General features: G+C 40.9%; 2 protein-coding genes across 6 annotated transcripts in view; one reads left to right on the forward strand and one right to left on the reverse strand.

The window, feature by feature from the left end:
* Positions 1–7,658, forward strand: part of kcnab2a (potassium voltage-gated channel subfamily A regulatory beta subunit 2a) — a 67,227-nt gene extending 59,569 nt beyond the window's left edge. For 4 of the 5 annotated variants that reach the window (XM_020602325.1, XM_020602492.1, XM_020602409.1 and 1 more), the window contains 6 exons: positions 448–533; positions 994–1,114; positions 1,557–1,651; positions 2,895–3,015; positions 5,474–5,562; positions 7,247–7,658. In XM_020602325.1, the coding sequence (XP_020457981.1) occupies positions 448–533; positions 994–1,114; positions 1,557–1,651; positions 2,895–3,015; positions 5,474–5,562; positions 7,247–7,336 (602 nt within the window). In that variant the 3' untranslated portion in view covers positions 7,337–7,658. Of the gene's footprint in view, positions 1–447; positions 534–993; positions 1,115–1,556; positions 1,652–2,894; positions 3,016–5,473; positions 5,563–5,710; positions 6,288–7,246 lie in introns of those variants that run through there. The other variant, XM_020602242.1, reaches the window with a different exon arrangement.
* A 3,784-nt stretch (positions 7,659–11,442) lies between these two features.
* Positions 11,443–16,430, reverse strand: part of megf6b (multiple EGF-like-domains 6b) — a 64,780-nt gene continuing 59,792 nt past the window's right edge. The window contains exons 29-38 of the mRNA XM_020602037.1: positions 15,972–16,100; positions 15,691–15,822; positions 15,459–15,587; positions 15,235–15,363; positions 14,866–14,994; positions 14,571–14,699; positions 13,579–13,707; positions 13,370–13,498; positions 12,901–13,029; positions 11,443–12,614 (exon numbers count right to left, since the gene is read on the reverse strand). Of these exons, the coding sequence (XP_020457693.1) occupies positions 12,550–12,614; positions 12,901–13,029; positions 13,370–13,498; positions 13,579–13,707; positions 14,571–14,699; positions 14,866–14,994; positions 15,235–15,363; positions 15,459–15,587; positions 15,691–15,822; positions 15,972–16,100 (1,229 nt within the window). The 3' untranslated portion in view covers positions 11,443–12,549. The remainder of the gene's footprint in view (positions 12,615–12,900; positions 13,030–13,369; positions 13,499–13,578; positions 13,708–14,570; positions 14,700–14,865; positions 14,995–15,234; positions 15,364–15,458; positions 15,588–15,690; positions 15,823–15,971; positions 16,101–16,430) is intronic.

Consider the following 16,430-nt stretch of genomic DNA (forward strand, 5'->3'; position numbering starts at 1 on the left):
ACCCCTTTGTATATAATTACAGATTTGAAATGGTATAAACAAGCCTGTCATCTCCTGCTATATTCATTTTACTGGTCTCTTTTTTTGTAGCATGTTGCACATCAACAACAGGTTCTTGTGGATTTTTATGTTACTATAGTTCAAGTGTACCTTGATATGAACAGATGTCATTCTCATCAGAATTAATTACTTGCCATTCTAATTCACATAATCAGCTTTTCCACTTCACTTCTGAATGGGCCAGTCCATTTGGATTGCAAATGATGATGGATACACGTTTTATAAGGATAAAGAACAAGTAGCTAAAACACACACACACACACACACACACTATAGAACTATAGCACTATAGAAATAACAAAATGGTGATAAAAATAAAATTTTGTAAATACATCAGTGACAAGTATTTACAGTGTTTTAAACATGTTTGTGAATTTTTACATGCAGAAACTGTCCGAGCAATGACCCATGTGATAAATCAAGGCATGGCCATGTACTGGGGAACATCCCGTTGGAGCCCAATGGAGATAATGGTGAGACATAGTGTACTGGTGAAGAGAACTACAATTGTGGAGAATATTAATTACCAGCACACAGTGAGGTTTCTCCTCCACCATGTAGATTGGTCTTTATGTTTATCTTACAGTTCATCAGTTGTCAATCAGTTTGAACACAAGCATTAAGTCCCACAAAGTACACCAGCAAATAATCTGAAATAGACAGATAAAAGTAATGGAAAATGGTTAAAATGTCCAGCTTTAGTTGCTCAACTCAGTAGTAGTATGAATCCGAACTTGATTAAACCATACAAAAGAAAAAGCAAAAAAGAGACCAAGCCTAAAACTCAGACAAGTTCCCAGGATCACTGTGTCAGTGTATCATGTGTTGAGCTCATCTGATGAGTCTGTGGGGTCACAAAGGCTGGGAACCCTCTGATATGTAGTACTGTAATGTGCATGAGCCTATTCTTGTTTATTCAATGTTCTCCTTTAGGAAGCGTACTCTGTTGCACGGCAGTTCAACCAGATTCCTCCTATCTGTGAGCAAGCAGAGTACCATATGTTCCAGAGAGAGAAGGTAGAGGTGCAGCTGCCTGAGCTCTTCCATAAGATCGGTGAGCAGTGATGGATTTGTGCCTTTGGGTTGAGGTTTTCTTTCAGGTACAGTAGGGCCAGAGAAGCTAAGTGACTGCAGATTACTTGACATAAATTTTGTACAAACTATGCTGAGATGTATATACCAATGTTAACAGATATTTCAGATAAACTGATTGAGTGCTATTTATGGACACACAAACCTGAAGACAAGTTAGATTTGCAACCACAGCTCTGATGAAAATGAGCATCATACAGTATGTCCACATCAGTGTTTTTTTTTTATTTTGTAGTGTTTGTTACCAGATCTTCATATTAATCGAATGTCTTTGCAGGACAGCATGCAAACCATTTTTTATTAAATTGGCTGCAGTCTCAGAAAAATGTATCATCATCCATCTTGAACTCCAGATGCATGAGGCTGTGTGAGCCATTGTTTGATGATCACGTTTTTGCTCTCAGGTGTCGGGGCCATGACATGGTCACCACTGGCCTGTGGGATCATCTCAGGGAAATATGACGGCAGGGTGCCTCCCTACTCTCGGGCCTCTCTGAAGGTAGACAAGCCTCGCTTGTTGTTTTCTGTCTGAATCCCACTTTGATCCTCTGTGCTGGTGTCGCTGTTGTGTGTTTTCCCCACCGGTTGCTGATTGTTTGTTTGTGTGCTTGCGTCTTTCAGGTTCTGTAACACTGTGCACATCACATATATCTGTGTGTTTTCAGTGCCATGTTGACACCATGCACTGTGGACATTTTCACAAGCTGCACAGCTGGTGCCAGCTTAACACACAAGCACACATGATAACATGTGTGCAAAAATGCATCCGTACAGAACAATACAGCATGTGTTCATACAAAGTATTTGTTTATAATTAGACATTATGGATACCAACACTATTTAAATTGATAAATCAATCATTAAGTGGTTCAGTATGTTCTGCCATGTGACCTAGAATAATAGTTTTAAAGACCTTTGTTTTGCCCTAAGCATAAGGGGCCAAAACTGCCACATTAACTGAACTTGGGTGAGGAGGAGAAGCATTTTTCATGATTTAATTCACTGAGCACCGAGAACCCCAGAGGAATATTTCTTTAAACTGACAGATGAAGTAAGGAAATGTGCAGTAGTGTGGTTTGATCAGCAACCACACACTATACATTCTGTCCAGTCATTTTTATGTTAACAAAAAAAAGGAAAAAGACGTAGAATTTAAAAGTACGTTTTGGGTTTAAGAACACTGAACCTCTGCATTGCACAGGAACTAACACCTCACTCACTGCAATGATCTGCTGCTTTGTGATGGAGTGGCATGTTGTGTATATGTGGATTGTGTAGTGATTGTCAATTAGACCCCTCCTGGTTTGTGAAGCTAGCTCTCCATTTGGTGTTGTGCCGTATCTTTGACAGCTTGTGTTCAGTGTTGCCTGTGGATGTTTGTGGTACTTTGGCTCTTTAACTGAGTGACTAATCTCACTGGTTCTAATGTGCCATTGTCCATGTCGCATTATGGTGCTCTTCATGACCCTTGATACTACCTAGTCCTAACGCTGAATACTTTTTGACTCAGCTGAGCACTTTTAGATACATACATTTGATAGTCTATTTAAATAGATGTACCTTTGTTGTTATATCATTTACTGAAGCATTTCCATAAATGTAGCTGGAGTTTCCTTGGCTGAGGTGTAGAAAGCAGGAGACAGAGTCACGTGTTTAAAAACAGGCCCTGGTGACACGGGAGCTGTGGCGCAGCTGTGTGAGCAGGGCTGTGTTTTTGAGCAGGTGTGCTGTGTTTTCGACAGGGCTACCAGTGGTTGAAGGACAAGATCTTGAGCGAGGAGGGCCGTCGTCAGCAGGCGAAGTTGAAAGAGCTGCAGGCAATCGCGGAGCGGCTGGGCTGCACTCTGCCCCAACTCGCCATCGGTACGCAGATACTCTCTGCTGCTCTCTCTCTTTCTGTCTGTCTGTCCGTCCCTCTGCCTTAGATGGGCTGGGGTTTGACTGTTGGTGTGTTGTCCCGTATGTGCCTGTGTTGTAACTATTTTTATTAGAGATTAGTGTAAATGAAGAAATTGATTATAAGAAAATAAAAGGTAAATAGTGGATGTTAAAGGAACATCTACAACACGTCTCGTTGTCTCTCAGGAGCCAATAAGAAGAGCAGCAACATTAATAGAATACAGGAAGTATCTCTTCCAACCAAGAATCTGGCACAGTGTCACAGAAATTGCATCAAGACAATGATATAGTAAATATCACCATATGGAATGCAGATAGGTTTACAGTATGTGTTTGGCATCATGGTTTTCCCAGATGTCAACATGTATTTAACAGTTTGCAGTGTCGGCGATAAAATGGCATCCCAGACATTAATTCAGCAAGTGAAAGTATAAATGTGCAAACCCTGAAGATGCACACTCCTGTGAAAGTTGTTATAGCGTCAAACTTGAGCAGCAAGTAAATCTGAGACTCCTGTCTCAACACAGATTGCGCCAGATGTTTTATCCTCACAGTAATGCAGTGCCATAGATTAGGTTTCATGGCCCATTAGTGGACACCCTCATCTCTTCCATTTATTATAAATCCTTCCAGCACTCCCGAAGGCAGCACAGGAGATTTATATCTACCATGTAGTAGTCTACATCATTGTGGCACTGTATTGAATAAAAACTATAAAAGACAGACCTCCTTACTGCCTTCGACATGATCCTGAGGCCCCGTGCTGCTGGAGCAGGTGCTAAATTCAGGAACCACATTGTGGTTGTGAGTCAGAGAACAGAGTTAATAGATGTTGTGGGTGTTTCAATGGCCTGAAGAAAAGTCTCCTCTTCCTTTCTGCTGCTGCTGTTGGCCTTGTCATCACGTTGGTGGAAGATTTGTGTAAAATCACAATCCCACTGTTTTTACAGAAAAATTCTCCATCCCATTATGTGATAAAATAGGGCTCAATTATAATGGCACACCAGTCAGCAGTGCTGGAAAAGGTACTCAGATTGTTTGCTTAAGTAAAAGTAGCAATACCACAGTATTATCATACTGTTACAAGTAGAAGTCTTGCATTCAAGATGTTACATAAAATACAAAAGTATTAGCATAAAATATACTTAAAGTACCAAAGACAAAAGTACTCATTATGCTAAATGGCACAGTTCACATTGATGTACATCATATTATTGATTACAATTACCGATGTATCATTGTGTACATCACATTTAATGTTACAGCTTGTAAAGGTAGAGCTAATTTACAAGGATCAATAAATCTAGTGATTATACTGTAGTTTGTTTTACAAACCTTGTTCTGAAAACGAGTACCCAAAGTTATCAAATGTAGCAGTGAGTACAGGGTGCCTCCCTACTGTCGGGCCTCTCTGAAGGTAGACAAACTCTGAAATGTAGTGAAGTCAAAATTGTACTTAACATACAGTACTTGAGTAAATGTACTTAGTTATTCTAAACCATTTCCAATCAGATGGGACTTTTCTGTCAGCTGTTTCATACAGATCACCAAAAAAAAGGATCTTGAGTAGGTCAATTTTTTCCTACTTAACTACATTTCAGAAGGAAATATCATAAAATGAATGGAGTTGAGTAAAAAGTACAGTTAGTTACTTTGCAGATTTAACACTGTATGAATATTTAAAAAAATGTTTAGAGATTTAATAGGGCAGCAATATAAAGAGGAGATAAAATTGGCAATAACACTGTCTAAATGTTAAGTCATATTAATATAATGAGCTGGCTTATATCTATAATAAAGGTCACTGTAAACTAAATATCTTTGGGTTTTGGAGCCCTGGCAGTTAAACATTCTACAGCACACTGAGTACTTTTACTTTTCATACTTTAAAGTATATTTTAATGATTATACTTTTGTACTTAAAGATTATGAATGCAGGACTTTTATTTGCAGTGGCATATTATGAAGAAGCTGCTTGTACTTAAGATAATGACCAGAATGTTTCTTTGGCTCTGGGAATGTTTTAATGTAAAGGTTTATGGCAAGCTAAAGTTTGCATAGGAAGTGTTGTATTAGCTTTAATGTGTTTTATCTTAAGTTTGCAGTTGCAAAAGGGAATGTGATTTTAGCTTGTTAAAAGAAATTTAAACTGGTGTGTGTTTGTGAAGTGTGGCTGGAGAGATGCTGTGCTGTGTGTGTGCCTTTTGTATTACTTTTATTTTAGAGTGGCAACATGGTTTAAGGTTGGGTGTTAGGCAAGTAGTGGTTATGGTTAAGGTTAGGATAAGTGTACAGGAAATGAATGTAAGTCAATGTAAAGTCCCCACAAGGAATGAAAACACAGCACGTGTGTGTGTGTGTGTGTGTATGCATGTCCAAACCCATGGTGAGGGTGTCATTGCTGTTCACTGGTCTCCCACAGCATGGTGCCTACGGAACGAGGGGGTGAGCTCTGTCCTTTTAGGGGCATCTAACACCGACCAGCTGATGGAGAACATAGGTGCGATACAGGTGAGACAACAATATGAGTGTATATGTGTGTGTGTGTGTGTGTGTGTGTGTGTGTTTGTATACTGTATACCTGTTTGTTGATCCTTGGAGCAAATAAGTGAAAATATGACCTGACCTGTTTAATCAGACTCGTATTCGTGCCTCACAGTCCTCCTCTCCTGGGTACAGCTCGGCCTCTTGGGCAGTTTGCTGCAGCACGCTTCGGTGCTTTACTGTACTGAGTTAATAAGGTCAGCGGCGTATCAATTGCCAGGGGGACTGGAGACGAGCTCACGGCCACTTCTTCCTCTCCTGATAAGATGCTCTTTTTTTAATGGGCTTTTTTTAGACTGGTGGGGGTTTACATCCTGTCCTCACATTATGTCTGGTCTGCTGTAAAGAGCATTCCTATCCTCCTGTATTCTGATGCTTTGGGTGGGGGTGTGTGTCAGTGCATTAGTTTACTAGATATGTGCACACTAGATGTTTCTTTTCCCTTTGATATTTCCATTTTGAAATGTTATGCTCACATTTCCCAAGGGCCCTGCAGTTTTACTTTTACCAGGAATTTTACGTCACAGACCCCGAAATAAACAGTTTCTCGTTTGAAAGCAGTAGTAGATTACATTTTATTTAATTACATCATGGCGAAATTTAAAAAAGCCTATTGTGAAACTATTTTTCTGGATTCTTGTAAAGGAATTTACAATAAAAACAAGGTTACAGTTGCAGCTGAACAAGTGAATTTACATGCATCTTTTGACCTTTCACATCAATAAATATGTTTACATGCGTTACAGTATAGACAGACATTCTGGCCAGTGCCTCACAGTATGACTTTAAAACTGATGAAGTGAAATTTTAAGTTATATGCACTTGAGGGCTTCCATTTTCATTCATGACATTTTATACTTATAGTACACAGCACTAGATTTTAGAGTAAAATAATGTACTGTTTACTGTAAATACAAAACCTATTATAAAATATGATACAGGGCTGTAGAATCAACTACCCAATGATATGAAAAATCTTCAAAATGAACTGCTCTCGACTAACAAGTGCATGTATTTTAATAGCACCCATGTATTGCTTTTATACAGTCTATGTCTTTTTAAACAAATTACATATTTGTCAGATCAGGCCTACTTCACATTGATTTTATTTGATTGATGTATTGGTGGTGAATAGACACTGACTGGCCACTTTGTTAGGTACACCTGTACAATTGTATACAGTTCAATGCAACACTTCTGCCTTAACATTTGTGTTTATGAAGCTCAAAATGTTACAGGTTTTGTTGAAATTGTCATAAATGTATACATTCAATTGTGTTTATTATTGAGGTCATAGTTAAAGGTGGTGTCATATTGGACTACATTTTATTTAGACCTTTGTGTATGTAGCTGGGGAGGACAAAAATATAGACAGACATTTTGCATTAAATTGCATACAATTGTACAGGTGTACCTAATAAAGTGGCCGGTGAGTAATACACACACGTGTTTATATAAATCTGTAAATAGTAAAGAGCTAGAGGCCACAATGGTGGTGCCAGCTACAAATAAATTCTCAAATCAGTACACATTAGAAACTGCACAAGATTTCTGATCCTTGTTCTATAAAGGGCTGTTAACATTGACAAAAAGCACTGACAGTAATTATAAACAAAGGGAACAGTCATTGTTTGTCTCTGTCCTGTCCCAGGTTCTTCCAAAGTTGTCATCGTCCATCACACACGAGGTGGACAGCATCCTGGGGAACAAGCCGTACACTAAAAAGGACTACCGCTCCTAATGTGCGGCACAGCCCCGCCTGGCAGGGCTGCACCCAGGCTGCAGCTGCAGCGCCCCACCTTTGCCTGATCCTCTGTTTGCTTGAGCTTTTACTGAGTGAGACCCTGGCGCATGAGTCTGGCCACACCAAGGCCACCCAGGGCACCTCATTTAGACTTACAGGGATAAGATAAGAAAAGGGGGAAAAAATACAGTTGCCTCCACAGAAAAGGAAGGGATTGACAAAGACAAAAGTGGAAGAGAGGAGGTTAGGATACGCACTCATATTAGACAGTCAGCTGAACGTATTTTAAAATCATAGAAAAAAATAACTTAAAAAAAAATAAGCACATGCTTGCTTGGCAGCCAGATTCAGTTTTTTTTCTTTTCCTAAAATTGAATGCAACTAAAAGGAAGATTAATTTCATACTGTATGAATATACGGGAACTACTCTGTTGCACATGTACCATAGCCATGCATTTGTTCCTTGAACATTCTGTTTACAAACGTGTGCACTGTACAAGTCTGTTAAGGTTTCTCTGGAAGAAAAACTGTGTTGTCGACATTATTAGTGTATGAGCCTTCTCATGGGCTTTAACAATCAGCACTTTAGTACTGTCAGTGCAGGTGTTGGGTAGTTTTAAGGGGGGGATGGGTATTACAGTAGTCTTATCTCATAACATTGCACTATTAGAATCACATCACCTCTTGATAATTCCCTTTTCCTCATCCCCCCCCGTCTTCACTGGCAGTGCGTTTGTCCAGCCTGATGCACTATTACTCCTGCTGCTTAAACGCAGCAGTGAAGTCCTGCATTTGACAGGACTGACAGGACGAGGGTGAATGATTGCCCTCCACGTTCGAGGCTCCGCCTCTGTCCTGACCAGTGAACTGTCTGCGATGACGAGTCAGGAGTGTAGGCTGCCGTGTCTGGTGGACTGTTGGTGAGTAGATTAGCTATTTATTCAGCCCTAACAGTAGAAACTGCAGTCATATTAAATGCAGTGTCCTATTTCACTGTGTTGCTCAGCCTCTGTTGTGTTTTTTCTGGCTGAGGATTTAATGTACAGGGCGTGGTCGTATCAGTGGTGACTCTGCATCTCATGGAAATGTCTCGATCAAATTCTGTTCAAGTGTTTTGCCTTATTTACAGTTGCATCCGACTGTGCTGTGGCGTAGACAAGCAGCTCGACAACTGGTCTCACGTCCCCAGTATATATGGGAACGCTGACTGGTGTAAGTGGTATTGCAGAGGAGAGGTGGTGTTTCCTGTTAATCGGTGAGTGTTAGCAGCTCAGGGAATGGAGCAGGTGGATTGTGCGTTGGTGTGCACAGGGTCAGCAGGTTGTATTTACTTGTCTTTCTTTAATGCGTGGACACTGGGGAGGACCAGTGACAGTTTAGTGTGGTTTGAGCCAAAGATCATCATCATCATCATCTTCTCTCTTTGATGACACTCCTGAGTGTTTCACTTTGCAAGGCTATAGCACTCACCTTGACGCATGTGCTGCCCAGCTTATCTATCTATGGTATGGACTTAATCCATATATCTTTACTTGACCATGCTGGTATAGTCATTAACATATGTTCTTCATATTTAGAATGCATAGTACAGCTAAATGCCTGAGGAGTGGTAAGGTATGTTTCAAGTGGCGTACAACTTGAGCCATATCAGAAGTATTAATGCAGGATTTGACGCTGCCCTATATCATTCTTTCTTCTTTGGGTGCTCTCTTACTGTGATTAAAGCACAAGTGGATAGCATGCGATACATCTTTAAAGCATGGACCATCTTCACCCGGCCTACAGGACAAGCAAGTTGATGCTACTCCGCTTACTAAACATGTGTAAATAAAAGATCCTTGCTAACAGCTCAAATTATTGATTCTAAGCTGAGAAAATACAAGTACATGTTAAAACTGTCATTAGTGGGAATGATATGAATGAGACGTAGGCGCTTCTCAGTTGAAGTGGAGGGATAATCAGAGTGAACGTGACTGTAGAATTTGTGCAGATGAGGTTTGCAGTCTGCTCTGAGGAGATTTTTTAACAAAACAGTGATTTAATGTCTCTGCTGTTGGTCCTGTTTGTGTATATGGGGAGGTCAGACAACTACACTAATCCCTTGCTTTAGCCTGTTGTATTAGTTGATCCCTGTAAACGTTTGATTTGCCGTCTTGTATGTCTGAGTGAGTAAACTGGTGTGAGTCAATGCTCTTTTCTCAGAAGGGAAAAAAAGCACATTTAGTGCGTTATTCTGTGAAGTTCCTGTGTCTTAATATTTTCATCTGCAGGGAGTGGAGAGGAGCTTAGACTTAAGGAAAGTTTGACATTTTTGGAAATGCACATATTCGAATTATTGCTGAGAGTCAGATAACAAGATTGATACCATTCTCACCTCTGTTAGATATGGAGCTGAAGTTGATGCCAGCGGCTAAATTAGCTTAACACAAAGACTGAAAAAAGGGGGATAAACGCTGTCCTAAGGTAACAAAATACACCTCTAACAATTTATTTATTTAACCCATAAGTGTAAAAGCAAACATTTTACTGTTTTACAGGGATGATATCTACCCAGTAACATGGCATTTACTAGGTCACCAGCAGGGACTTTGTTACTGATGCTACCCAACAAAGGGTCACCTGTTGTAGCTGAATTTGTCCATACTCCTAACCATAACCCAGTGATAGCAAACAAACTGTGCGACACCATAACCCCAACAGAACATTGTTTGCAGAGGGTAGGGAAAAGTTATTTGATGTGGGGAATCAGACTCTGACACAAGACCTGTTCATTACCACAGTAATATTGCAGCTTTCCAGTTTTACACTTCAGTTGTTGTTCAGATTTAACACAGGCAAGATGACCTGAGTTTAGAGGTGCTAGCCATGGATCGGATAGGCAAATTGTGTTAAAAACAGTCAGGCTATAGTCGTTATGCTAAGCTAACTCAGCTGGCTGCTGACAGTAACAGATTTAAATTGTAGAGTGGTGACAGTCTTTGTCCGTCTCTTGGCAATGAAGCAAACAAGCGCATTTTGTTCAACCCTCAGTGTTACAGTATTTCACACCATGCTGACCTGCCCAACAAAGGTCTTGTGCTATTGAAATAATGTTTTAGGAATGGATTATATTTACCGTTTCTGGTGCCCTTGCCTGTGTAGGAGAAATTCATGCTTTAAGTGGTCCTAGTATCATCCGATTTGCTGTTCTAACATAGTAATGACAAGTTTAGAAATTAAACCAGAGCCACAGATTGAGAGCTTATTTTACAGAAGGTTCTGGGTTATACAGAGAATATATTTGTTTTAGCCTTTAACGGAGAAGAGAGAAAAGAACTTTTTATTTTTTCATCCTGCTGCATTTTCCTATCAGTATAGTATCAATTTAAGACCGACAAAAAGAAGCAATTTTTGTCTTGCATATTGGGGATGCACCGATGCGGATACCAGTATCGGTCCGATGCCACCCTCTAATACTCTGCTCCTACTTCAAAACGTTGTCCAACCGATACTAATTATTGGCATGTGTGTGTGTGTGTCTGCCCCTCCCTCCCCATCTCACACAGACACACAGGCTCATTATGCTGAATGTAGTGTTGTGAACGGGAAGAAAACAAACGTTAATTTCATGTAGTTAATGGCAAAGTCGCATGAGCTCTATATGAAATTGGGTTGAACGTGTGGACTTGGAGGCTGAGACCAGCAGCTAGGATGAAACTACAGACAGCGGCCAGTTTAGCATAAGAGCATGCAGCCTCCTTAAATTAAACGTTTAAATGTGTGACTCTGATAATACGCGCTCCTAAACTGCGGCGTCCTGTTCAGGGGGTTGTGAAATCATTACATCCTAACACAGGGTCGCACTCCTACAAAGGTTAAAATCCACTGTATTACAGTATGCTGTGTAGCAGGCTACAGACATTCAGTAGAAACGGTGGCAGCGCTGTTATCAAAGTTTTCAGGACGTTTGCAGAGTCTCCTGTTACATTGGATATTCTGTTTATTCACTATCAAAGTAAATTGCATTTCATTACCTTGTACTTGTACATGGGTAATGACAAGGTTGAATCTAATCTAAATCTCATGAAATTATAAACAGACAAGTCATTTCAGTTTTATGGTCATTGTAGATTATTTTAATAGTAGAAACATTACATCATTAGGTACTTGGTCTGAAAAACGTATCGGTGCATCCCTGTTGCATATGCATTATGAGGACATAGTGAGAGCCTGGTATCTCCTGTACATTATTTGACCTTTTGTATAGATTTCGGTTTATGATCACCTCTGCCTTTTCTTTTCTTTTTTTATTTTATTTTGCAGGCATTGCTATCTGCACTGTGCTTGATTCTGAAATTTGGACAGGATGTACAGCTTCGATCTTCAATGAAAACGATAAAATAAGAATGGTAAACAAGCCTTCGTGAGTCTGTCTTTATTAGTATTCATGTGTGTAAAAAACAAACAAAAAAAAAAACCCCGTTGTTCACTGGACTTTGATTTGGCAGAGCTGAAAAATCCATTTCATCCAGTGGACAACAGAGATCCATTGTCAGTTTGCAGTGTAATCAACTGTATACAACTGTGTAAACTATAAATATGAAGCAATTTATACACAAAATCCATTCAAAAGAAAATATTTAGACAAGTAAATGCTAGCTGTGTGATCTTAAGTCATTTCTATTTCAGCTGTTCTTAAAGGCATTTAGTCAACAGGAATGTGCTTTACTGTGATGTACCTTAACACATCTGAAGCACCATAGCACCATTGGACTGAGGGGTAGTACTTGGTATTTTATAAACTGATAACGTCATAGCCCTGGCAGGTAATGAAATATTGTTGCCTCGTGTCATGTTGCATTATATCCAGAAAAATCACTTATTGTCTTTCAAAATTGGAGATTATTTTATAGTCAGTACCTGCACTAAATGCAACCACAATCTCCTGTCACTGCACTCTGTGTACTTTTTATCTTAGAGGTGTTTTTGTACAGTGACATTCTAGGTTGCAAGAAAATCATAGTGACGGTTTAGGCCGACTCAATGATTTGGCACACACACACACACACACAAAAACAATCATCCAGTGCAGGTCTAAGCATGGAGTTGCAGTTCTCATCAGAGTCTATTTCCATGAAGGTCTTCCTGCTGCTACAACCGGTCACAGGCTTTACTCACTTGAGTCCAACTCGCTGATCTGTCCTAGTTTCAGTGTCTTCTACATGGAGGTGCTATGAGTTGTCGTGTTGTGAGTCTCCGCTGCTGCTGCTGCTGTAGGTGAGGTGTGGAGGTCCACCTGAGCAAACACACACACAGATGAGAGCCCAGCTCAGCAAACACACAACATTCATATTCGATCAGAACAAGGATGGCAGCGCAGAGAAAGTGCAGACTCTGAAGTTTTGCCCCAAACACAGACAATAACTTCTATCAGCACTAGTTTCTCCCTTTTCAAAGAGTCAGCAAAAATGTCACTTTTCCTCTGACTCAACAGTCAGCAAAGCTTGTCATCTGCTGTTCATGTGGAAGTAATGATGTATGTTAAGACAGCAGGGGTGCATGTGAGTTAGTCATTACTGTACCTTCCTGACAGCAAAGTCCGATCCAGCTGTGCAGGCAGCTGCAGCGGCCATTGCGTCGGTCACATTGTGCTCCGTTCTCACACTCGCAGGTCTCAGCACAGTCTGGCCCATACCGATTTCCTCTGCATTCTAGCCCAAAACACATACAGAGTGGTGGATGCACTGTTAAAATGGGAGGCAGGTCGCACGTAAAGATCCTCTCTTATACACAACACTATTCACACAGCGTTGGGCTGAGGTTGCTGGTCTAACAGCCAAAGACTCACTCTTGTGATTATACAGACAGTGGAAATTCAGTCCACTGACTAGCACTGCATAGCACTGCATTCACTGTATGTGGATGGCTTTTTGATTGCATTAGCTTTATAAACAAATGTGCTGATTTGTACTAGGAAGAACTTGCACTGATGCTCACACTGGTCATTGCGGTGTGCATGTTCTCAAAGTTAGAAAAAGCATCAAGACTTACCAATGTCACATCTGGGTCCGGTCTTCCCTGTGGAGCAGAGGCATCGTCCTGTCACAGGGTCACATGGAGTATCGTCCTCACAGTCACAAACCCTGGCACAACCCTGACCGTAGGAACCCTGTTCACACACTGAGAGCCAGAGAAGGATAAGTTAAAAACAAAATGCCTGTAATCCAATTATTTCATTGGGTTATCAGCAGTACTCTGACCTCTGTCGCAGCGGGCTCCGTGGTATCCTGGAGGACAGATACAGTGGCCCAACACAGGGTGACAGGAGGCGCCATTCATACAGTCACACTGCAGCTGACACAGTGCACCATGGAGCCCAGGAGGACAGGCTGAGGAGGAGGAGGGAGCCATGGAAGGAGATTTAAAGTTGACCTTTACAGATGAAAATATTCTTGCTGGATTAATAATCAAGTATAAACCCATTTGTTGAGGGCATGTGACTCTAGGGCCGGGTATCAGACCTCAAGATTCTTTTTGGTAGAGACTGAAATGCAGTATTGAATTTAAATCTAAAAATGCCAGTTTTGTATAGCTGCTTGTCTTAAGAAATGTAGAGAAACAGTGACATTTCTCAAAAAGTAATATTAGGATCACATGAATTAGATCTAAACTAACAATGTGGTAGTTTGCCTCTCAATACTTTGACTTTACTACTGTGTCTGTGACAGCCTGTCTGGTTCTTGCCTCCGCCAAGGAGGTTATGTTTTTGGTTCTGTGTGTTTGTTGGTTAGCAGGATTACGGACAAATGGCTGGATAGATCATCAGCACACTTGGTACAGACATTGGTGGGGACCAACCCCAGAACTATTTAGATTTTGGCTGAAAAAAGCCAAAGGTCAAGGTCTTAAAAAATAATGAAAATGAAAATCACAACAATCCCCAATCTTTAACAGCTCAAATATATACTTTTTTTCTTTTTTATAATAAAAAGCTTTATCATTTCCCAGGTCAGCTGGGCACCATAGTCTTTCTTAAACATGCATAAATAGTGTATTTGACTGGTACATTAACTGCTTTTAACTGCAGCTCTGCTGCCTACTCAAGGCACCTGAAATTATTCAGTGGGTACCCTCCATCATGAAAGAATCGGGCGCTGCTTTAAAGAAAAATTGGAGGATTTCAGAAAAGTTGGACAGACTTGTCCTTAAAGAAACTCCTCTGTGTCACTTTGTGTATCTGTTCAGTTCTCACCATGTTCACACAGATGTCCATAGTAGCCTGGACCACACTGACACGTCCCCGTCACTCGGTCACAAGTGCCATTATTCTGACAGTTACACATCAGCTGGCAGTTTGCACCAAATCTGCCCACAGGACATTCTAGGAAACAGACGAATCAAGCAGAAAGACAGTAAAACTAAATCATACAGTAGCTCATCACGTCACTATGTTTAGGTTTGCTACAGCAGATCATATATGTAATAATGATCAGAAGAAGATGCAACAAATAAGCTTGGATGCAGATCTTAAAAAAAAAAGGTGATACCTTTGTCACAGTGTGCACCAGTCCAGCCCAGTCCACAGGTGCAGTTTCCAGTTACAGAGTCGCACACACCTCCATTACTGCAGTTACAATGTTGGGCACAGTCTGGTCCAAACCAGCCTGGAGGGCAGCCTGAGGCCAAACATGCACTCCAATTAAAGCAAAGAAAACATCCTGCTGTACAACAAATTGGCAGGTGAATATAGACACTTTATCAAACACAGGCAAAAAAAAAAAACCTACTCAAAGATGATTATAATAATCTTGGTGACTTCTCTTTATAGCTTGCCACTAAGGTCAAGACTGTGAAGGGTCAAAGTTGCATAAAACTGAAACAGCTGTCAGGACACCACAGCAGCACTGTAAGCTCACCTTGTCCACAGTCCTGTCCTCTTCGTCCAGGGATGCAAACACACCGACCAGTGGCCGGGTCATTCTGGGCTCCTCCTCCACACAGCACCACCTGGGCACAGTCGGCTCCGTACCGTCCAGCTGGACACGCTGTTAACATTGAGGCACGCCGGACACCTGTCACTCCATATCATAGCACTCATTTATTTATTCACCAACATCATCAAAGTTCAAGATGGACTCACTGATGTTGCAGCGTGCTCCTATAAACCCTGCTGGACATTCACAGGCTCCGGTAGAGGGAACACACTTCCCTCCATTTTCACACTTGCACTCTCTCTCACAGTTAGGCCCATAAAGACCGTCTCTACACACTAAAAATAAACAACAACAACAAACAGTTACTGGTGTAACCAGAGTAACACAATTTAAAAGGCTATTGCTGACATATTTGCTGTAAAGTTTGTGTATAGGTACCCTGGTCACATTTGGGCCCATGGAAACCTGGGGCGCAGTAACACGATCCAGACACAGGGTGGCAGAGTTGGTTTGTCTCAGAGCACTGGCAGACCTGGTTACAGTTCTGCCCAAATGTCCCTGGAAGACAAGCTGACAGAGCGTATACAGACATGTAATGTTAAAGATGTTCTTGTCTTCTGATGCCATTCAATGTGTTTTATCAATGACTTTCTAATGCCAAGGAACCTACTTGGTTTTCAAAATGCACTGAGCAGTGTGTTTCGTCCTGCAGCACTCACTTTGTTCACAGCCGTTGCCAGTGAATCCGGGAGGACAGCCGCACTCTCCAGAGATGTGGTGGCAGGACGTGCCATGAGCACAGCTGCAGCGCTGTGTGCAACCCTTTCCGTACGTACCTGGCAAACATGCTGTAACAAAACAAAAATAGCAGATGTTTGCTGCATATTCCCTCACAAGTCACGCTCACTAACCACCAACAAAAATACATCAAAGAAACTCTTTTTACTTCCAGTGTGTAGTCCCATTTAACTGTGCAATTATATCACAATGCTGTTTGTTTTACACAAAAGGCACAATATAAATTTTAGATACATCTCTATTTATTAGAATGTGATTGTGTAGCCAAGCCATCCTGTAATTTCACTTCATTGTTTTCAGTTATGTTTTGCTGGTAATGTTTTAGCGAGGGCGTGACTCTCAAACCAAAATAATTTCTCCCAAACAAGACAAAAAAAAGA

This window comes from Monopterus albus, unplaced genomic scaffold (genome assembly GCF_001952655.1).
Source record: "Monopterus albus unplaced genomic scaffold, M_albus_1.0 scaffold1.1, whole genome shotgun sequence".
Lineage (NCBI taxonomy): Eukaryota > Metazoa > Chordata > Actinopteri > Synbranchiformes > Synbranchidae > Monopterus > Monopterus albus.